At 61.3% G+C, this 21648-nt stretch overlaps 9 protein-coding genes across 9 annotated transcripts; 5 read left to right on the top strand and 4 right to left on the bottom strand.

Moving 5' to 3' along the window:
• Window positions 1-1538: 1538 nt before the first annotated feature.
• Window positions 1539-3476, top strand: SPBR_01491 (uncharacterized protein; the record flags this gene model as incomplete). Its single annotated transcript, XM_040759801.1, has 1 exon — window positions 1539-3476. One exon carries the CDS (start codon window positions 1539-1541, stop codon window positions 3474-3476), a length of 1938 nt encoding a protein of 645 aa, XP_040619179.1.
• A 1167-nt stretch (window positions 3477-4643) lies between these two features.
• SPBR_01970 (NADP(+)-dependent dehydrogenase) lies at window positions 4644-5489 on the bottom strand (the record flags this gene model as incomplete). The annotated part of the gene is made up of 1 exon (XM_040760279.1): window positions 4644-5489. One exon carries the CDS (start codon window positions 5487-5489, stop codon window positions 4644-4646), a length of 846 nt encoding a protein of 281 aa, XP_040619178.1.
• Window positions 5490-6611: 1122 nt separating this feature from the next.
• Window positions 6612-7325, bottom strand: SPBR_02005 (uncharacterized protein; the record flags this gene model as incomplete). Its single annotated transcript, XM_040760314.1, has 1 exon — window positions 6612-7325. The coding sequence occupies one exon, from the start codon at window positions 7323-7325 to the stop codon at window positions 6612-6614; it is 714 nt and encodes a 237-aa protein (XP_040619177.1).
• A 1196-nt stretch (window positions 7326-8521) lies between these two features.
• On the top strand, window positions 8522-11449 carry SPBR_01298 (uncharacterized protein; the record flags this gene model as incomplete). Its single annotated transcript, XM_040759609.1, has 1 exon — window positions 8522-11449. The coding sequence occupies one exon, from the start codon at window positions 8522-8524 to the stop codon at window positions 11447-11449; it is 2928 nt and encodes a 975-aa protein (XP_040619176.1).
• A 108-nt stretch (window positions 11450-11557) lies between these two features.
• SPBR_01448 (uncharacterized protein) lies at window positions 11558-13630 on the bottom strand (the record flags this gene model as incomplete). Its single annotated transcript, XM_040759759.1, has 2 exons — window positions 11558-11712; window positions 11818-13630. 2 exons carry the CDS (start codon window positions 13628-13630, stop codon window positions 11558-11560), a joined length of 1968 nt encoding a protein of 655 aa, XP_040619175.1.
• A 507-nt stretch (window positions 13631-14137) lies between these two features.
• Window positions 14138-15298, bottom strand: SPBR_01823 (uncharacterized protein; the record flags this gene model as incomplete). Its single annotated transcript, XM_040760133.1, has 2 exons — window positions 14138-15102; window positions 15247-15298. 2 exons carry the CDS (start codon window positions 15296-15298, stop codon window positions 14138-14140), a joined length of 1017 nt encoding a protein of 338 aa, XP_040619174.1.
• A 1124-nt stretch (window positions 15299-16422) lies between these two features.
• SPBR_01656 (uncharacterized protein) lies at window positions 16423-17925 on the top strand (the record flags this gene model as incomplete). Its single annotated transcript, XM_040759966.1, has 1 exon — window positions 16423-17925. The coding sequence occupies one exon, from the start codon at window positions 16423-16425 to the stop codon at window positions 17923-17925; it is 1503 nt and encodes a 500-aa protein (XP_040619173.1).
• A 1245-nt stretch (window positions 17926-19170) lies between these two features.
• Window positions 19171-20379, top strand: SPBR_01796 (methionine synthase, vitamin-B12 independent; the record flags this gene model as incomplete). The annotated part of the gene is made up of 1 exon (XM_040760106.1): window positions 19171-20379. One exon carries the CDS (start codon window positions 19171-19173, stop codon window positions 20377-20379), a length of 1209 nt encoding a protein of 402 aa, XP_040619172.1.
• Window positions 20380-20909: 530 nt separating this feature from the next.
• SPBR_02088 (NADH dehydrogenase (ubiquinone) 1 beta subcomplex 7) lies at window positions 20910-21407 on the top strand (the record flags this gene model as incomplete). Its single annotated transcript, XM_040760397.1, has 3 exons — window positions 20910-20940; window positions 21106-21230; window positions 21303-21407. The coding sequence occupies 3 exons, from the start codon at window positions 20910-20912 to the stop codon at window positions 21405-21407; spliced, it is 261 nt and encodes an 86-aa protein (XP_040619171.1).
• Between the last annotated feature and the right edge of the window lie 241 nt (window positions 21408-21648).

Raw genomic sequence — 21648 nt, 5'->3', positions numbered from 1 at the left:
ACCCACGCACCCACACACCACCACACCTGCGTGCTTGGCCTGGCCCTTTGCTCCTTCCGTCTACCATTTCCTTTCTTTCCTGCCCTGTCTCTCTCTGTCTCCTTTGTTCCCTTTCTTTCTTTCTTCCTCTCCTCTCTCGATCTCGAACTTTGACCTTCGTCAAACCTCTCCCTCTCCCCCAGTTTCCTCTCCCCTATCCCCCTTCCCCTTTCCATCTTCGTTTTTTCCTTCTCTATTTCTTATTCATCGATCTCTTCATCCGCTCGCCCTTCTCTAATCCCTTCGATTTTTCGCCTCATCGTTGTGGCGGCTCGTTTTGTGCCCGGTTTAATATTTTTCGCATCCGCTGTTGTGCCCATTTCGCCTGCAAATTCCCATCCGAAGCAAAAAATACCACGTATCCAAACATTGTATACTGAAGCACCAAGCACCTCGACGTGTTTTTGCATCGAAACCAAGGGACAGCCCGACGCGCGGCCCTCGATAATCAAGACTCGACTTGAACAATTCTCTTCTCTTCGCCTTTCACTTTTGCATATTTTGCAAACATTTTGCATCGCGTCTCGCACCCTTCGCCACTGCCTCGGATCCTGGGAGGACCTCCGTCTTTGATTCTTCTTTTCGACTCTTTCGACTTGGAACTCAAAAAAACTTGCACATCTTGCTTCCTGTTCTCTTTCGCCAATCTTTAGTTTCGAAACCCACTCCTTATTCTTCCTTAATATTCTTGTGTTTTACTCGCTTTTTTTTGCTGCCTCGCCGCATCGATATTCAATCTCGATCTCTTCGACGCACTCCAATCCAACTCGAATAATAATCTCAACCTCCGTTTCAACCCATCTTCCATCCTTTCCACATCTCCTTCGTCGGACAAACACCCTTCGGAAACCCCTTTCTTGCGCGCTGACGCTGCTGCACTTCCATTTTTGTGTGTCTCCGTGCCTGCTGGCCATTGTCGACTTTGCATCTTTCGTCAAACCCCTCAAAAAACCCTCAAAAACACCAACTTGTTCACCACCTTGGTATCTTTCTCTCCTTTCAGTCAACTCAAAGTATCATTTCATCCGGAATACAGCCAGCGGCTTCCGTGTCACTCTTTTCAGACTCCAGACTTTGTTCAGATCAGTCCAACTTAGCTCTCAGCATCTCGCCATCAGCTCTTTGCTTTTCAGCATTTCGGCATTTCATCTTACTTTCGTATCTTGTTCATTCTCTCAGCATTCGAGTTCGATACTTTCTGCTCGGACATCCGTTCCTTCGAAACTAATTTCGTGTGCTCTGCATGCAAAGCCAACTCAACACAAATCCAAATAAACGATCCACTTGCTTGCAACTTGGACACTTCTTTCTGTTACACTCTTCCCTCGACATTGCATAATACGGCCTGATACCCAGTTCTCCGATACACCTTTTCCGTTTTTTACTGTAATTTCGACTACCCCTTTGCGGTTTTCTACGAAACGAGACAACCGAAAATACCCTTTAAAAAACCCACCAAAAAAAAAGAAACAGACACATCACAAACTCCCACAGCAGCAATGAACTCTGGAAGTCTTGCTCAGATGTCTCACAACTCTTTTGGGGCCCCTGCCCTCGGCATGCCCATGTCCGGCCTGGCCTCGCGCCGTGGCGGCCAGAGCATCAAGCCGCTCTCCATTGACGCCGTCAAGCCCGGTACCGACAAGGACAACGGCCTGGTGACCCCGCGCACCAGCCGCTCGCACCTGCTGGCCGGTCTCCGGACCGCGCCGAAGTCGGCCACGGCTGCCACGTTCCCCCAGTCCCCGACCACTGCCGCGCCCGTCAACAACAACAGCCAGCAAGCTCGCAGCGGTGTGGCCAGTGGTCTGTATGGTGGCGCTTCGGATCATCGTGCCTACAACAACGGCCCTAAGACGTCGCTGCCGCGCTTTGCCCAGTCGCAAACCTACAACAACCAGCACTACACCGCCGAGGAGATTTTGGCTCCGCCCGAGATCCAGATCGACGAGCATGATGTCTCCAGCGCTGACGCCGACTACGCCGAGCTGGTCGCCACCAACATGTACCTGGCAGCCCAGAAGCAGCGCCTGCAGCAGCAGCTGATGTCGGTCCAGGCCGCGCAGCAGCAGTTCCAGAACCTGAACTTGGCTGGCGGCAGCGGCGGTAATGCCACCGCCCAGCAGCAGGCGGCCGCTCTGCAGCAGGCTGCGTACCAGCAGATGCTGTACCAGCAGCAGCAGCAGCAGCAACCGCAGCAACAGGTCTACGCCGTTGTGGACCCCGTCACGGGCCAGCAGACGCTGTACGTGGGCCAGGGCAACACACAGCTCAACAACCACTACATGGAGCAGTACAATGCCAACCTGCAGCAGCTGCAGCATCTTCAGCTTCTCCAGCAGCAGCTTCAGCAGCAGCAGCTGCAGAGCCAGCAGCAGCAGCAGCAGCAACAGCACCTCCAGAACCAGAACCAGAACCAGACCCACCAGACGCAGTACCAGCAGCACCTCTATCAGCCGTACCACAACCAGCAGCAGCACCGCCAAGCCTCGCCCATCTCAGCGCCGCGTGTCCAAGTGTCCCCGCCGCCCGGCGAGGATGGTAGCCACTCGCACTCGATGTACGGTGGCGGCCACCGTAACCCGTCGCCGCCCCGCCGCTTTGAGTCTTCGGCCTCTGACCAGCACGCGCCGCTGCCGCCCCCGAGTGCCAACGCCTTCCGCCGCGGCCACAAGAAGTCGGCGTCGCTGGTTGCCTCCACCACGCCCGACGCCAACAACGCTTCCTCGTCTGCCATCGAACCGAAGTCTGCCGGTCCCAAGGCGACCAGCTTCCCGCCCAACGTGATGCAGGCGCCGTCGCAGTCCCAGGCCAGCGGTACGTACGGCCCGGGCCAGGGTCGTGCTGGTGAGCACCCCGTGCGCCAACCCCGTGGCCCGCCCAACTTTGAAGAGCTCGCCCGCAAGCCCACGTCCAAGCACGAGGACAGCAAGAACTTTGCGACGCGCACGCGCCGGTCGGCCGTGCACAACCTGGTGCGCGCCGGTTTCACGCGCCGCCAGGGCACGGGTGGCAGTGGCAGTGGCAGTGGCAGCCCCGGCAGCATCAGCCCCATTTCGGAGACGACCGAGCACAACGACGAACACGAAGACCTGGCCACGCCTCTGACAGACGACGAGTCCGTTTCTGGCCGCAGCGGTTCGGGCAGCCTCAACGGCGACGACGTGGAGTGCTCGCTGCCGAGCTCGCGCACGTCGACGGGCAGCTGGGGCGCCATTGGCTCGGAGCGCCCGGGCTCGCGCGAGAAGGAGAAGGGCCGCAAGAGCACCGAGTCGCTGAAGGATGCGGCCGCGACTGCCTCTTCGACGGAGTCGGGCCCCGGCAGCTTTGCGTCGATGTTCAAGACGGTGGCCAAGCCGGCGTCGACGGATGTGCAGCGGCGAGCGCCGATGCTTGTTCTATCCAACGCGGCCGAGAAGCGGCGGTTTGCTGTGTAAGCCAACTGTGTAGCTGAAGCAGGCGACAGCTGCGAGGTTGTTCGAACTGCTTTTATTTACCGCGCGAAGCGGATGTCGTGCTGTCGTGGCCGACTACTGATTTCTTTCTCGACGTTCCTTTATTCTCTTTATCCTCACTCTTCCATCTGACGCCCCATTACGATTACGCACCGCATGTGTTTTTCTTTTTCTTTTTAGGCTTTTATTCACTTCTACCTTTTGCTTCTGACAAACCCCATTTTCCTTTGATTCGACCTCATACAGTTTTTATTTTGATCACTTCTCCCTGTCATCCAAATGACAACCAACATGGAACTTTTTTCTTGTCGACTTTGATCGCGACCAGGAACGAGGTAGATCCTCGAACGTTTTTTGGTCTTCGGGCACGGCGTAACCTGCCCAGCCTTTTTGCCTTGTTTACTTTGGCAGCTTCTCCCCCCTTTGGATACAAATTGGACAGGGCCCAGAAAGAGGGGTCCGTGGATAACGGTTTGTGTGGAGGAGTACTCTTGTGAAAGGGACATTATCAATAGGGCTGCTGGTTGCTTGTTTGGGATGCATTATTGTCTCATTCATCTTTTGTTATTTTTTTTCCATGTGGCCTTTTTACCGCTCTATCTTTTTACTTTTTTAAACTTTACATGTTTTGCGACTTACTCGCATCTTAACAAATCAAATTACTTTACAATGTCTTGATCGTTTCTGCGCTGCTGTTTGCACTGGTACTTTATATGTTTTGCGTGTCGTTGGCATGCCTATCGCCATACATGCGGTGCAATGCTGGCTGATTGTTCATGAGTCTTCAACTTTCCCTTCGTAGTACAGCCGCTGATGCAATATTGTCGCGATGACGTTCATTTGAGATGGATCATGGAATTAAATTTCATTCTGCTTTATGTTTTTTTTCCGGTTTGTCTTGTTTTTCGTAGATAGTAGGCGTCTCATAAGGAGAGCCATTCACTCGTTCAAGATATGGTGCTTCAAAAAGATTATGTCCGTGTGGGACGTGAGAATGTAAAGTAAAATGCGGACGCAACGCAAGTAAAGCAAAGAAGAGCATATGAAAGCGTTGGCGACCAATCCCCCCCGGCTATTCTTTCGTTTTCGACTCTTTTCTTTTCACAACTGTCGCACGCACATTGTTCCGCTGTTGTTCCTACTCTCTTCTTACTTGGCCTCTGCGGCCTCCTTCGCCTTGGCCGTCTGCGCGGCCAGCATGGCGGCGAAGTTGGCGTAGCTCTCGCGCTTGGCGTCCTCGACGTGGCCGGTCACGTTGCGCAGGACCTGCGGCATGACCTCGTCAATGTCCTCGTCGGCGGTCAGGCCGGCCCAGGTCTCGTCGATGAACTGACCGAGGGGCATGCCCATGGCGGGCAGGCCCTGGCGGGTGTGCAGCTCGGTCTCGACGGCGGGCGGGACGATCTCGATGACGCGGGTGCGGGCGGTGGCGGGGTCGGCCTGCAGCTGCGAGCGCAGGGTCCAGGCGAGGCTGTGGAGGGCGGCCTTGGAGGCGCAGTAGTTGGGGCAGCGGGCGATGGGGACGATGGCGAGGCCGGAGGTGACAAAGACGATGGCGGTGGGCCGGCCGTGGCCCTCATGGCCCTGGGCGCCGAGCGCGATAAAGTGAGGCAAGAACAGGTTGGAGGCGTGCACCGGCGACAGGTAGTTGACGGTGACTTCGTCTGTCAGGCGCTGCAGGGAGACGGACGCCGGGTCGGCGAGGTTGATGGACTCCTGGAAGCCGGCGTTGAGGACGACGCAGTCGAGCGTGGGGTGGGCGGCCGTGATCTTGGCGACCCAGGCGGGCAGCTGGGCGAGGTCGCCCACGTCGACGTTCTCAATGGCAATCTTGTCCGGCCCGTGGGCGGCCAGCAGGGCATCGAGGCGGTCCTGGCGCCGGCCGGCGGCAATGACAAAGATGTTGTCGCCGTGGGACAGAAGCCGGTCGACGAGGGCCTGGCCGATGCCCGAGGTGGCGCCGGTGACGAGGACGGTCTTGTAGGGAAAGGGCATGTTGGGGGAGGTGGGAGTCAGGTGTGGAGTGGGAGGTGTGAGGTGAGAGGTGGGAAATGGGAAATGGGAAATGGGATGTGGGGAGAGGCGGTGTTTCTTGAGGTGTCGTGTGACGGAGACGTGGAGGTTAATAAATATTGGAGTCTTGCGTCTTGGAGCCGAAACGGGCAGGAGAGTTCTCCATCGACGCCGCACAGTTGCGCGGTACCTGATTCGCCCAACCCAGCGATTTATCTACTACGCAGTCTTTGCATCTGCTTGGTTCGTTGGAAGTGTTGGAGGTGTTGGAGAATGCTGGCGAAGACGGCGTGACGGACTTTGGATTGCCCCTCTCCCGGCGGACGCAGTAAGCCGCAGTTGGATTTAAGCTCCCGTCGGCTCGTTTTCGAGAAACGAACGCGGGCACGGTTGGGGTACAACGCAAATCACAGTCCTAATCGAGAGTCGTGTCGCTGTGACGAGCCTGATAGACCAGGAAATTGCGCCGTCTTACGAGCTGGGAAGATGTTCTCGCGTATCTCAGTCCTCCTATCCCAGGCCCTCGTAAATCGTATAAACGGCAGGCCAGAGGAAGAGGCCGGCAGCGAACCGGGCACGAGTGCACTTGTGTTTTTGAGGCTGGATATTATGTGCTCAATAGTAGTCTGCGGTTTTGTTTGGTCGCACGCGTTTTGCGCACAGTTGCGCGGGTTAATTTCAGATGCAGGGACAAAATATGGCAGCCTGGAGCGGAAATGAGACGATACGATGCCAGGGCGGGCAGATGCATGTGAACTAGCCATAATCAGACACAGACACGAAAGCAAGGGCAAGACGAGGTTGAAGATGGATATTGATGAGGTTGGATGAGGTTGGACGAGGTTGGATGAGATTAGATGAGATTGGATGAGATTGGATGAGATTGGATGAGATTGGATGAGACTGGATGAGATTGGGTGTACAACACAGACAGCAGAACGGAACGACGTCAGATTAAGCATTGCTGCCGCCGCCTGTCAGACTTTCCAAATGATCCTTTGGCAGCATCAGCACTACTTGTCTGCCTGTCTGCCTATGTGCCTATCTGCCAATAGCCGGAATGACGGCCCCATCCTCCACCAAGCACGTGCAACCCACCGCCTCCTAACCGTACGTCTCGCATGCCGCGCAGTCGACGTGCCGGTCGCCGTCCACGCACGGCGTGCCCAGCATCTTGAACTCGGTGGTGCCGTAGAACGGGTTGAGCCACCAGCAGACGCGGCCCATGACGTTCTCCTCGTACCAGTCGTCCTGGCGGAAGCAGTACCACAGGCCGTCGCGCTGCGCACACTGGCGCACGCAGCCGGTGGTCTGGTTCTGCGCGACGCACGACGCGGCCGGGGCCCAGGTGGCGGGCTGGGTGCAGTTGCCGCAGAGGCCTTGGTCGTGGCGCGGCAGGTCGGTCGGCTGGGGCGCGTGGAGGATCCAGGTGGACGAGTGCGTCTCGACGGACGGCGCGGCCGTGACGCGCGACGGGGCGGTGCCGTGGACCAGCTCGTGCGTCGTGACGGCGACCTGGACGACGGTGGCCGGGAACGAGGCCGGCGACGTGGCCTGGGCCTCGACGGTCACCATGTTCTGGTAGTCGGTGGTGTTGCCGCCGTCGGCCGCCGAGGCGACGTCGCCGCCGGGCGCGGCAAAGTCGTACGACGAGGTGAGCACGGTGTCGTGGGACGAGAAGATGAGGGTGGCCGGGTAGGCCGTGATGGCGGGCGTGGCCGTGGGGTCGTCGAAGACGCACTTGACGGTCGTGCACGACGGCTCGACGGCCACGGCGGCGCCGGCGAGCGCGAGGCCGACAAAGACGGGACGGTGCATGGTGAGGTGAGGCTGCGAGGCACGGCGAGGCCAATGGCAACAGATGGATGCTACGATGGATGCTGCGATGGCCGTCGCGACGACACGACTGCAGATGGGAACGGTGTATTCAAATAGGCCATAGGCAATAGGCAATAGGCAATAGGCGTCGTCTGGGCACGGACGCGGCGCGCAGAGGAGAGCACGCCGTCGTATATTGGGGGATATAAATATGCTTCTGTTTCCTGTTTCTCCAGGCCCATTGGCCGGCAGGGCCGGCAGATACCAGCCTCTCGCCAGGAGCATCTCGGCAAATATTGCAAGACGTGTCTGCCATACTGGCGGTGGACAATTAATATAGTGGCAAACCCACAGGGACCGTCACGCACTCGACAGCCATTGGACGAAGACGGATATTGTGTCCGGGGAAATACGTCTACCAAACATTTACCCTTTGGCCGCGTAGCCGAGGATCCACATCCGAGTCAGGTGGCAGTCGTTGTCGGGATGCCGTCTGCACCGGCATTATGTAAGGCGTGGCGGTCCTCTTCTGCGTCGTTCTGCTGCGGACCACTTCTGTGTCCATTGTCGCTGTACGGCCTGTATTTGCAGCGGATGTGTAGCGTACTTTGTGGCGGGCCGTCCCGCTGTCTCTCACTGTACAACAGAGGCTAACCAGACATTCGTCAACACAAACTGGACAGAACAAAGACAAAGCACAAGATGAGTCTATTTAAGACGTAATTCGTACAGCGACATGATCTCGTGGATGCCCGACCCACCGGGGCCAACAACCCGATTCGGGACACTGGCCGCTGCGCAGGACCTCTCGAATATTGACCAGCCTTGTCGGGGCTGTGCTCCAGAGGCCCACCAATGAGCATCACAGCTGCGAGCCGGGGTCGTAGGGCGTGCGCGCTTGCTCGCCAGACGTGGTTCAGCTTCAGCTTCAGCTTCAGCCTCACGCTGGGTCACCAGGGCTGGCCGGTCCGGCGTTGGATGGGCCGCATTCTGTTTCGTCGGTTGACGTGGACTTGCAACTTGCAACTTGCACAACAAACGTCGATACAACATCGGCACAACCCCGACAACGACACCGACAGCGACCGTCCCAGCTCTTTTACGCACGGCGCCTCCCTAGTGCGCATCTCCTTTTCCTGCTGAACCCCGACTCTCTTCCTCTTTCGTCCCTACCATCTTTGCCGCCAACATATAACATGGCTGACCCTCCTGCGCGGTCGGGCCCGCCGCCCGCCCATGGGCCTCTTTCGCCCAGTGCTGCGCCCGTCTCCGCCAACGCGTCGTCCACAAAGGCCGTCGCGCCGCCGCCGCGGCCTGCGCGCACGTACTACTTGGCGTACGGCAGCGACATGCAGGTTGCGTACATGGCGCGCACGTGCCCCGGCAGCCGGTACATTGGGCGGGCCGTGCTGACGGACTACAAGTGGCACATCAACGGGCTGGGGCTGGCCAACCTGACGAGCGTCAAGACGGCGCACGCGCCGGGGCTCGTGTTTGAGCTCGAGGCGGCGGACCGGGCGGCGCTGGAGACGAACCAGTTCCCGCTGTACAAGAGCGTGACGGTGGACGCCGAGCTGATCCCGGCGCCGTTCTGCCTGTACCGCCGGCAGGCGACGTGGATCACCAAGAACGGCGGGCCGCAGGCGGTGCTGGAAGAGGCGCAGGCGAACGGGCGGGGCAGCAACGACCGCCGGGCGTCGTACACGGAGCGCGACATCCTGGTGTTTATCAGCACGGAGGTGACGACGGACGGGCGGCCCGACGCGCGGTACGCGGAGGCGATCAACGCGGCGGCGGCGGACGCCATGGCGCTCGGGGTGGAGCCCATGTTTTTTGACAGGATTGTGCAGCAGTTCATGCCGGGGCGCATACTGCCGATTTTGCGGGTGGTCCGGCGGGGGAAGGGGTCCAGTGACGGCGGTGGAGGTGCCGATGAGACCGACACCACGAAGCTGAAGCCGGCAGCTGCAGCAGCAGCAACAGCAGCAGCAACACCAGCGAGCACAGCGACACCCACGACCAAGCGCCTGCCGTCGCGCGAGCGGCTGCCCGAGCGGCTGCCCGAGCGTGACGTCCTCACGCCGTCGCCGACCGAGGACGACAAGGACCGGCGGGGCAGCACGAGCGCCAACACGTCGACCGACAGCCTGGGCCGGCCTGAAAAAGAACGACGGTGGCTGAGCGCCGACAGAGAGACGCGGCCGGCCAAGGACGCCGACACGCGGGACAAGGAGAACGACAGGGACAGAGACAAAGAAAAGGACAAAGAAAAGGACAAAGAAAAAGAAAAGGAAAAAGTCTCCGTCTTCAGCGATGCCCTGCGCTCCATCTTCCAGAGACCGCGCTGGGACCGCAAGAAGGAGAGCGGCGAGAGCGTGGAGAGCGTGCCGAGCGCCGGCGGCGCGACCGCACGCGAGGCGGCCGGCGGACGGCGGAGTCCCCTGCTGGCGGGCAGCGAGAGCGACGAGCCCGGCGCCCACAACAGCAGCGCCAACAACAGCAGCACCAGCGTCGGCACGGGCGCCCCGGCCCGGCCCGTCCGCCCGGTCCGGCCGCAGAAGGAGAGCAGCAGCAGCAGCAGCACAACGGCACTGGACACGCGCACCAAGAGCAACCACCGGCAGAGCCAGAGCGAGTCGAGCCTGGTCGCCCCGTCCCGGTCGCGCCCGCCGGCGCCCAAAATCACCATCTCGCGGCCGTCGCGCCACAACACGCTGGAGCGGACCAAGTACGACACGGACGGCGGCAGGGAGGACGAGGACGACGAGGACGACGAGGGCGACGAGGATGAGGACGAGGACGACGACAACAACAACGACGACGGAAGCAGCGACAGCGAGATTGAGGCCACCCGGCCTGCCGTCCTGGCTCGCTTTCCGTTGTCGCCACTGGCGCGTCCACGACAACCGCCGCCAGAACGTGCCAGCCCGCGTGCGCCCGACACGAAGACGGCCAAGGATCCGTCGGAGCGGAAGCCGGTGGGCGGCAGCGGCGGCGGCAGCAGGGCGAGCGCTGCGAGCACGACAAAACCCCCCGGCAAGAAACGACCGAGCACAGACGAGGTGCTGCGGATGCGGGCGGCGGCGGCACGGGCGCGCATGGCAGAGATGATGAGCGAGTTGGATGGGGAGGAGGAGGAGGGTGACGAGAGTGGCGGGAGGGGGAAGGGAAAGGAGGAGGCCACAGCAAAGGAAGACACGATCGAGGCGACAAAGACGACGGAGACGACGGAGACGACGGAGACGACGGAGACGACGGAGGCGACAGAGTCGACAAAATCAGCAGAGACGACACCAGCACAACCACTGACACCACCACCGCCGCCACCCGTGAGAGAAGCACCAAAGGGACCCCGAGCACCGTCGACAACTCCACGATCACCGAGAGAGGCGGAGAAAGAGCCGGCGGAAGCAGGCGGCGCGGACAAGACGCAGGAGACGGACAGGGCAGAGGAAGAAGCAACGACTCTGGGCACGACAAGAGAGAAGCCAGCCGAGGTGCCGAAGAAGACGGTCAATTACACAGCAGACACCAAGCCAGCAAGTCCGCCGACAAAGGCAGTGGCTCCGAGGCCAGCTCCTAAGCCCGCGCCCAAACCTGCGCCCAAACCTGCGCCCAAACCTGCGCCCAAACCTGCGCCCAAACCTGCGCAACAAACAACGCCGACACCGACGCCCGCTGCTGCCCCCGCCGCTGTCCCGGTTGCTGTCCCGGTTGCTGTCCCGGTTGCTGGCCGTCTTGCTTTTGTCCCCCGTCCTCGTCACGCCCTTCGTCCTCTGCGTCCGCGTGGTGCATCGCTTGCCGTCTCCACCGAACCACGGCAACACCACCACCTCCGCCGCCCCAAGTCCTTCTGCTTCGGCGTCCAGTCGCTGTCGCGCTTCGACCAGTTCCTGCTGCAGGCCGCCGACCACCCGCACTTTGCCACCCGGCCGTGGCTGCCGGCGTTCCAGGCCCATGGCCACGGGGGGCGGTATGGCCGTGGTCGGGGCGGTGGCTTCCATGGCCACCTCCACGGCCATTTTCAGAGCTCCCTGCACTCACCCATCCACAGCTCACGGTACCTGTATGCACAGACGACCATTGTGGCGACGGTGTCGCGGGAGAGACGGATGTCGTTTTGAGGGGAGGGGAGGGACTGCCTATGGATTATTGACTATGCATCGAGCGAGCGAGTTGCGCCTTGTATTTAGATTGCTTCATCGTATGTACTCATTATTTGCATCTACGGCTCATGCTATCGTACGTCGTGCCGCGTCTTGTATCGGCATCTCCAGCGCCTTCGCCAACTCCATCGCCTCGGCTCGCCGCCGCTCGTCTCTCAGTTTCCGTCTCTCCTCAAGCTCCTTGCCCGCCTTGGGCCAGGCCTTGGGCACCGAGAGAGTGTCTGTTGAGATGCATTAATAAAGTCGCTTTGCCATGGTACGTCACTCTGCCATTGTGCCCACGTGTCCGTCGGTTTGTTTTTCTTGGCGCCTCGCCTTGGACGTACCCTTTGGCTTGATGCCCGTCTCGTGCAGCCAGTGCACAAACGTGCGCTCCGTGCCCACCTGGCCCTGCTGCACGAGGACGCCTTGCGCGTAGATGACGGCGTCGGGGACGTAGTCCCGGCCGTTGTTGCTGGCGTCGACGTCGCGCATGGACAGGGCCGGCGTAATGTCAAAGACGAAGCTGTACGGCTCGTCGGCGATTTTGCTGCTGCTGCCGTCGCCGTCGTCGGCATCGTCGTCGGCATCGTCTTTGTCGCCGCGAAACCGGATCCGCTGCGCGTCCAGCCCCAGCGCCTCGCACACCGACAGGCTCGGGCTGTCCTTGGCGTGCTCGAGCCAGCGCACGCTGTACTCGGGGACGGCCAGCTGCAGCGCGACGGCCAGCTCGACGGCGGGGCGGACCACGTCGGCGGCCACCTGCCGTTCCAGGGAGGCATACGTGGCGGCACGCCTGTCGACGGCGTGGCGGGCAGCGGCGTCTGTCGTTGTCGGTGTCGTCGACGATGTTGCTGTGGTCGCCTCCGCCACTTGCCGGGCCATCTCCAGAGGCAGCAGCGCCCGCGACAGATCCGCCGACAAGTGCACGACGCGGGTGTCAATGTACCGGGCCAGCGCGGCCACGCGGGCCGACGCAGCGGTGGTGGAGGATGTCAGCGTCTCGGGAACGACGCCCAGGATGCGGTCGATCAGCTGCACACGAAAACGGCGTGCTTCGGGGTGGCGCGACGGCCGGGGTGGAGCGGCCGGCGCAGCTGTGGACACTGGCACCGGGCCCGGCACCGACACCGAAATCGGCTCCGCCTCCATGTCGTGCAGCAACGCCCCCAGCTGCCGGGCCAGGCCGTCGGCCCGCTCCAGGCGCGCCTCGATCTTGTTGAGCGGCCGCGGACCCGGCGGGTAGCGTTTGCCTTCCACGCGGGCCGTCTTGGGCTCGGGCACGCTGTTCGGCTCTGGCGGCGAAGTCGGCGTCGGCGTCGGCGTCGTCGGCGAAAGCCCGAGGTCATAGTCGCCGAGAAGCAGCGGCGGCACAGGCCCGCCGCTGAGCTTGAGGATGCCGCCGTACGGCTCGTCAAAGACGCGGCGCCGCAAAAACTCGATGAGGATGGCGTAAAAGTGCACGCTGTCGGCGCCCTTGAGCCGCAGGAACATGCGCGCGCGCGGGGTCATGAGCCGCAGCAGCACGCGCGGGCGGGCCACGGTGTAGTACGTGCTGGGGGCGGCGGCGGGCGGCGACGCAGGGGCGTCCGCGGCTGCGGCTGCGGCTGCGGCGGGGTTCGCCGGCGTCAACGTGTCGGCGTCCGTGGCTGCGTGGACGGCGGCAACGGCGGTCTCGAGGTCGCGCGTCGGCACGGCAAAGACGGGCGCCAGACGCGCCGCGACAAAGGACTGGATGGACGCGATGAGCGCCGCGTAGGCGGCCTTGGCCTGGGCCTTGGTGAGGCCGGGGTCGACGGCAGGGGACGGCCCCGCGAGAATGGGAATGGGTGGCGGGGCCCTGCCCGGCTCCGCCTTTCGCTGATCATTGTCCGGCCCGGCGTGGCCGTGGTCACCGCCGCCGCCGCCGCTCTTTCGCAGCTCCTCGCGCAGCGCCCGCACCAGCGCATCCCGCTCGTACACCTCGTCCTGCCGCTGGTCGATAATGTCCTCGGCCTCGCGCCGCAGCCGCCGCTCGTCGTCCAGCTGCTGCTGCAGCGCCGCCCTGTCGCGGTAGAGCTGCGCCAGCAGATCACTGCTGGCCGCGTCGTCGCCGCTCGTCGACGTGGTCGTGGTCGTGCCCAGGTCCGTCGGCGGCGGGCTGCCTTGCCGGTCGGTCATGTCGATGGAGTGGACGGGAAAGGCGTTGTGCTATCACGATACGTGCACACTCTCTGCAAAGACAAGCAAACTCGTAGTCGTTGTTGTCGGCGTCACGATCGCTTTTGCCGTCATTTTATCGTCGTCGTCTGTGTCTCCGCATGCGCGCCGCCTCGCCAAATGCGGAAGTACAGGCGACGTATGGCCTACAGCCTGCCTGCATGTCGAGCTCCTTGCCTCTTTTGTCGTCTGCGCAGACGAAAACGCCCTCCTATCAGCCTTCTGGCTCGCAGGCAGAGGCTGAGTCCAAGGCTGGAGGGGCGTGGCCAGGCTGTCTCGTTGGTTTCATTGGCTGTTGCCGTGCGGCCTGTCCGTGTCCACTAAATGACAAAAGTTACAGGCGCCTGGGAAGCGCCTAGGCAGCTCGCCAGCTCCGCTGCTTCAATAGTGTCCCATTTTCCTCACTCATCTCCAGATGCGGCGGCCTCATTCGCATCCGCCGTCACTTCGTGCGACTGTGTCGGACGATTACAGCATGCTGAGCTGCGACGCCGCGCCCATGCCTGCCACGTTCCCCGACAGCATCGCATGCGCCACGCTCTTCATCCCCGCCGCGCAGTTGTCGCCCACCGCAAACACGCCGGGCACCGACGTCTCGTAGTGCGGCAAGGCCACCTGGATGTCGCCGTCGACGGTGCTGGGCGGGACCGTCGCGAGGCCCAGCTGCTGCGCAAACGGCCCGCGGGGCCGCGTCGCTGGCGCGTGGGCCAGGAACGCTTCGTCGGCCGGCGGCGAGCCGTCGGCAAACTCGAGACGGACGCCGCCGCCGTGCGCCTGGTCCTGGTCGCCGCGGAAGACGAAGCGGCGAATCGGGCGCGTGTCGATGCGCAGGCCAGCGGCCGCCCTGGCAGCGGCGTCCAAGTCGGCCGCGAGAGCGCCCTGGCCGTTGGTGTAGATCGTCACCACGGCCGCCAGCCGCCGCGCCTGCCGCGCCATGTGCAGCGCTATCGTGGGTCGTTCAAACGCGCCCACCGCCAGCACGCCCGCCGAGGTCCCGGTGCGCTGCGGGTAGTCGTTGCACAGCAGGCAGTGGACAATCACGCGGCCAAAGCACGCCGCGTAGCCGTCGATGGGGAGCGGCACGTCTTCGACGCCGCTGGCCAGGATGAGCTTGCGGCCGTGGCAGGCGGCGCCGGACGCGTCGACCACGGTGAACCGTTCCGGAACGTCTGTCCGCCCCACGCTGACGACCGTCACCTCCCGGAATGACACGTACTGCCCATAGTCCTGCAGCACGTGGTCCCGTGCCGCCGCACCGAAGTTGCTGGGCCGGCTGTGGTCCGGCACCTGGTGGCGTGCCCGCCCGTTGCGGTAGACGCCGTCGCCAAAGAGAAGAACGGTGTGCTGCTGCCGGGCAAGGGCGAGGGCCGCGGCAAGGCCTGCCGGCCCGGCGCCAACGACCAACACGCTGGCCGACGTGGGGCCGGCAGGGGCTGCTGTCAACAATGGAGACATTGACGGTAGGATACCTTCTGGCAGTTTTGAATTGTCGTGAGAGCACAACAGCGTCGTAGATCATGACATGGACGCAAGGTCAGATGAGAAAAGAACACTGAGATGACGACGGAGACACAGACCAGCCAGAAAGCAGGACATGCCGTGGCCATGCCGGACCACACTGGCAGTCATCTCGACTTTTATGAAGACGCGAGAGCACATTGCAGAAAGCGACGAGCATGACTCGTAGCGGCAAAAGATGCAAGGCTGAAAACAAGAGTCAGGATCGTGGACAACTGGGACAGGAACTGGCAGATAAGAAGTGGAAACAAAACTCATGCAAACTCAAATGCTTCCAAACCGTGGCTGAGCGTGCTCTGAATACACAGAATGACGTCCAAAGCCACGTCAAAGACGTCGACTCGAGTGATTCCACATAAAGTCAATACACGGAGGCGTGTTGTATGCCCTACCGTTTACCGTGCCTTCTTTCTGCTTACAGGGCTCTGGCGGGCCGTCTTAGTGCCTGTTGCGGCTGCAGAGACGACAAATCTTTGGCGTGGAATCTTTTCCATTTGCCACTCTGACGGTACAATTCGTACAGCCCTCCGAAGGATCTTGTCTCTCTTTGTCCTGCGTCTCAATTGTGCTCGCAATGCGAGAAACCCATTTTCCGTGATTGCAGGCCCGCGCTGTCGGTACTCACTCGTGACTTTGCCCTTAGCGCTCGATGGCCTGTCTTGGCTCCCTCGTTCCTCCACTCACTCCTCTTAGCGACTGTTAGTGCCACTCAACCCCTGTAAAATAGTGTCCCACGTCGACTTGACACGACACTGTTCTTCCGCAATCTCCCTCTAGTTCTCTAATCTGTTCACGTTTTATCGATCTTCCCTATTCTTTTCCATTTTGCTTCGTCTCGACGACTCGCCATCCCATCCGCCCGACAACCTTCTGCCCTCATCGCCGCATCTCGGCGCGCTCGTTTGCCGCACTGTACGACTAGACGCTCTTTGCAACAACAGCCCCGGTACGCCTATTGTGCATTAATTCGTCGTGTCCATTCTGTCTTGACGACAGCCTCATTTCTTTGAGCCGACGACCACAGCTCGCTTCATCGTCCTCGCACCACGTCCGCCCGCCCATGGCGCCAGCGACGGTCTTTTGCTCGACTCCATTTCCTTTCGTTCCGCTCCTGCACGCGACACTTCCTCCATAGAGAGCTCCCACCCCTCTCTTCGCCCCCCCCCCCCCCCCCCTTTGCCCCCAGGTGCCTCCTTTTCTTGTGTCCTCGCGTGACTCGCCCACCCGCCTCCAACATGGCCCGTTCCTCCGACCGCCGCTCAGGCACACCGTTGCTGCATGCCAACAGCCCTGCCAGCTCCGATGTCGACCACGACCGCGCCGGCCACCGAACCCCACGACGTCTCTCGGACGATAGTGACCACGATCACGACCATGACCAGGCCCACGACGACGATGCGGCGCCGTCCTCGCAGCTGCTGCACTCGTCGTTGTCGACCGCCCGACCCACCGCCTCCCGCCAGAGCTCCTTTCTCCGCTCGCGCAGCCCGGCCGACCAGTCGCACCTGGCCGCCCGCTTGGCCGCCCGCAAAAAGTACGCCTACGCGTCGGTGTTTTTGGTGCTCTCGCTGGTGTCCTTTACCATCCAGACCGAGCTGGCCGCCTGGGTCCAGCACGCCGGCTGGGACAAGGCGTACTGCATGCTGTACCTGACGCACGGGTCGTGGTCCCTGCTGTGGCCGGTGCAGCTGCTGATTCTGCGGCTGCAGAAGCGCCGCGAGCCCTGGGCGACCTTCTGGCGGCGGCACGTCTGGCTGGTGCGCACGACGGCCGTCATGGTGGAGACGCGTGACCTGTCGGCGGCGACGGCCGCCGACCGTTGCCGGCACGGTCGCGCCCACGGCCCGGCCGCGTCGTCGTCGTCGTCGTCGTCGCTGTCACCCCTGGCCGGCCTCGTCTACATGGCCAAGGCCACCGCCTTCATCACCGTCGCGCTGACCGTGGCCGGCCTCAGCTGGTACGTGGCCGTCAACATGACGAGCCCGAGCGACCTGACGGCCATCTACAACTGCAGCGCCTTTTTCGCCTACGCCTTTTCCGTGCCCCTGCTCCGCGAGCGGCTGCGGCTGGACAAGAGCCTGGCGGTGCTGGTGGCCGTCGCGGGGGTGCTCGTGGTCGCCTACGGCGATGCCAAGCCGGCCGGTGGTAGGGGTGGAAAGGGCGAAAACGGCGACAATGGCGACAACAGCGAAAACGACGCCGAGAACCGCCTGCTCGGCAACCTCATCATCGGCGCCGGCAGCGTCCTCTACGGCCTGTACGAGGTCCTCTACAAGCGCTACGCCTGCCCGCCCGACGGCTGCTCGCCGGGCCGCGGCATGATCTTTGCCAACACCGTGGGCAGCTGCATCGGCGTCTTCACCCTCACCGTCCTCTGGCTGCCCCTGCCAGTCCTGCACCTGCTGGGCATCGAGACGTTTGCCCTGCCCACCGGCAAGGTCGCCTGGTACCTGTTTCTGTCCGTCGTCATGAACGCCACGTTTGCCGGCTCGTTCCTCGTCCTCATCAGCCTCACCAGCCCCGTGCTGAGCAGCGTCGCCTCGCTCCTCACCATCTTCATCGTCGCCGTCGCCGACTGGTGGCTGACGGGCCAGCCGCCCAGCGCCGCCGCCCTGCTCGGCGGCAGCATGATTGTCGTGGCCTTTGCGCTGCTGAGCTGGAGCACCTACAAGGAGATGGCCGAGGAGGAGCACGAGAAGGAGGTCGACATGCCCAGCAGCGACAGCGACGAGGAGTAGACGGCGGTGTGTTTGTGTGGTTTTGTCTTTTTTTTTTCGTTTTGTTTGGGCTACTTTTGTTCGCATAGAGGCGTCGGCGTTCGTATGCATTGCTGGGTTCAATGCCATTCATAGAATGATACCATTTTACGCGCGTTGTCGTATTTTGTATTCTTCGTATGTTGCGTTTGCGTTTGCGTCTCGTCCATCGTCTGTGTATCCTCATCTTGCATCGGCCATCAGAGTCATACGGACTTGGTGCAATTGTGACGCAGGCCGAGGAAACGGTCCCTTGGAAGTGCGCTCCAATGGTTTTCGCTCAGAGACTGCCAACCAACACGCCTGCTGTCAACTGCGCATCCAACCATCTTCCTACAACCTGTCAACCGCATCCGAACCCATCATAACGCATTGGCGCCTCCATAGCGTCACATTCATGACCTTGTCGCTTGTCCCGATCACCTCCACGCGGAATATTCCCATCCTCCTCTTGTCACTCTTCTCGGTCTTGTTTTGTTCCCTCCTTTCTCCTCCATTCTCCTCGCCCACAGCCCGCCCACTACCCACCACCCACCACCCACTGCCAATGCCGTCTAGCCCTGTACTGTGGTCGTTCGTCGCTGGGTCCGCGCCCACTTATCGCTGGATGCAGTCGCCGCTCCGTCTTCAGTCATTTCTTACCAATTGTGGAGCCGATCTTGCTTGTAGGCTGCTACTCGGTGAGAAGGCAAAACCCACTTCCCCGCAGCGCTCCAGCCGTGTAAGTGGCGCCTGTCAGGGGAGGAGGAGCACTGCCGGACGGCAGTCGGGAGGCATAATGTGACGGGGCAAAGAGGGCAAAGAAAATGCACGGAATACGTGAAGAGTGAAAAGTGAAGAGGGGTCGGCGTCTTTCGAAGGAACAAAGGCAATGCGTCGGGGGCGTGTTCAGTGCGTGACGAGGGCACAGCGCTCGGGCTCAACTTCAAGCCCACACTGAAGCTCGAGCTCAAGGTCCAGGGCCCGTCCTTTTAATAGACGGCCGTCCTCGCGATGTTGCCGACCGTCGCTTCGATGGTTCCTAGCCGCGTTCCTTCGTTCTGCCCCGTCCGCGAGAGTTTGAGTTCGTTCCCGGTTTTGTGCGTTTCTGTGAATTTATGTAACTCTGTCAAGCTACCGTCAAACTGTCAAGCTCACTCTTTCCTCTCTGCTCGACACAGCCTTACATAACTTGCCCCCATTATTACATTCACCACCACATCTTCAACCGCATCGCCTTCCCCCATCATGTCCAGCCACCAGCGTCCTCCTTTCCGTGCCGAGCACATGGGCTCGCTGCTGCGGCCCAAGGCCCTCAGCGACAAGCGCGTCCAGCTCGACGGCGAAAAGGCCGTCGTCATCGCCGCCGACAAGGAGCTGCGCAAGCTCGAGGACGACGCCATCGACGACATCATCAAGGTCCAGCTCGACCTCGGCTACCGCCCCGTGACGGACGGCGAGTACCGCCGCCACCAGTTCTGGGGCACCTTCTTCCCCGCCCTCGAGGGCATGGAGGAGCTCGCCGACCCGCCCCTCGACATGTTCCGCCTCTACGTGCCCGACCTGGCCGCCTTCACCGAGGCCGGCCACAAGCCGGGCGAGTCCATTGTCTGCGTGGGCAAGATCAAGCACACCGGCAGCACGTACCTCGACCAGTGGAACTACCTCAAGGACCACCTGCCGGCCGACCGCGTCGCCGGCGCCAAGCTGACGCTGCCCGCGCCCGAGTGGTACCACCTGCGCTACAAGCCGGGCTATGCCTACCCCAAGGACGTCTATGCCGACGACGCCGCCTACTTTGCCGACATTGCCGTCGCCTACCAGACGGAGCTGCAGATCCTCTACGACGCGGGCTGCCGCAACGTCACCATCGACGACCCCAACCTGGCCTACTTCTGCTCCGAGAAGATGCTGCAGGGCTTCCGGGACCACGGCGAGGACGCCGACGCGCTGCTGGCCAGCTACGTCCAGCTGTACAACGACTGCCTCGCCAAGCGGCCCGCCGACCTGCACGTCGGCCTGCACCTGTGCCGCGGCAACTTTGCCTACTCGCGCCACTTTAGCGAGGGCGCCTACGACCGCATTGCCAAGACGCTGTTCCGCGAGATCAACGTCGACACGTACTTTCTCGAGTACGACACGGAGCGCGCCGGCGGCTTCGCGCCGCTGGCCGAGCTGCCCGCCCACAAGAACGTCATTGTCGGCGTCATCACGAGCAAGTTCCCCGCGCTCGAGGACCTCGCGGCCATGCGCGCGCGCGTCTACGAGGCCGCCGACTGCGTGGCCCGGGGCACGGCGGGCCAGACGCGCGAGCAGGCCCTGCAGCGCATCGGCGTCAGCCCGCAGTGCGGCTTCGCCAGCCACCACCTGGGCAACAGCGTGACGCACCAGGACATGGTGAACAAGCTGAAGCTGGTGCGCGACCTGGCCGACTCCATCTGGCCGGGGGAGCCATAGACGATGCGCAGTAAAACGACGATGCGCAGTAAAACGACGATGCGTAGCTGGCAGATAAAACGACGATGCGTAGCTGGCAGATAAAAAGGAAACGAAAAACGGATACGAAGTACATGAAATTGACGTGAATATAAATGACTGGTTTTGGCTGGGTGGACACGTTCAACACTTGTCGGAGTTGCGAGGAGAGGGCTGGAATTGGCGAGGCGCTGTGGCAGTTTGTTTAGTTTACGCATGGTCAGGAGGAGTCAATCGTCAACAGGTCTCGGTACAGGGTGAATACAGTGCATTCAGGTACTTACAAATACTCAGTAACTGCATTGCTTGATCAAAATAGTGGGTTTTGACTCCAGAGCGAATTGGCCAATGGTCGTCGCGCCATTCCGTCTTCCTTAAGGTCACGTGTTTCGTCCTCGATTTTGCGGCGTTTTCATCTTTGGTGATGCTTTTGCCCACAACTCAAACGTTTTGCATCCGACGACGTTGCCACCGCCCACCTCCACCCCGTCCCCTCCAAACCCACCGCAAAGATGACGGGCCACGCCGAAGAAACCCTACCAAGTGCGTATACGAGCAGCGCGGGGCGAGTCTTGAGCGACCGAGGCATCGAAGGAACGAGCAGCTTTGACCTCGAGCGACTCCGAGGAACCTCGGGCTTGACTTGCAGCCTCGATCCCGACCCGCCCTCCTTCTGCACCAATTGCTAACCCCTCCCTTTCCATGCAGAAGCCACGCGCGAGCAGATGAGCGAGGCCAAGCTGCCGCTGGCCTACCGCGACAGCTGCGCCAACCTGCTGATCCCGCTGAACCGGTGCCGGTTCGAGACATACTACCTGCCGTGGAAGTGCGAGGTCCGTCACCCACAGGAACGACACTTACAATGGAACGCGACGAAATGACTGACCACACTGCCCGTTTGTTAGACCGAGAGACACAGCTACGAAAAGTGCCAGTACGAGGAGTTCAAGAAGCGGGTGGCCAAGATGAACGAGTTACGAGAGGCCCGCGACGGTGCACGGAGCAATTAGGAGCATTGGGAGCACTTGAGACGGACGAGGATGACAAGGATGAACAAGAATGAGCAAGGGTGAAAAGCATAGGAATCGTACGTCGACTACGTACACAATGGAGCATTGAACACCAGATGCGCATCTTGCCATGGCACCTCAGAGGACACAAGAGAGAGATCATGCAACGTTGATTTTAAGAGACCACCATACGCCGTTGTTACAAAGAGTCAGATCAGGTACACTCCACATTCCGTGTCCC

The sequence above is a fragment of the Sporothrix brasiliensis genome (genome assembly GCF_000820605.1).
Source record: "Sporothrix brasiliensis 5110 chromosome Unknown Cont18, whole genome shotgun sequence".
Taxonomy (NCBI): domain Eukaryota; kingdom Fungi; phylum Ascomycota; class Sordariomycetes; order Ophiostomatales; family Ophiostomataceae; genus Sporothrix; species Sporothrix brasiliensis.
This window is presented reverse-complemented; position numbering and strand designations above follow the sequence as displayed.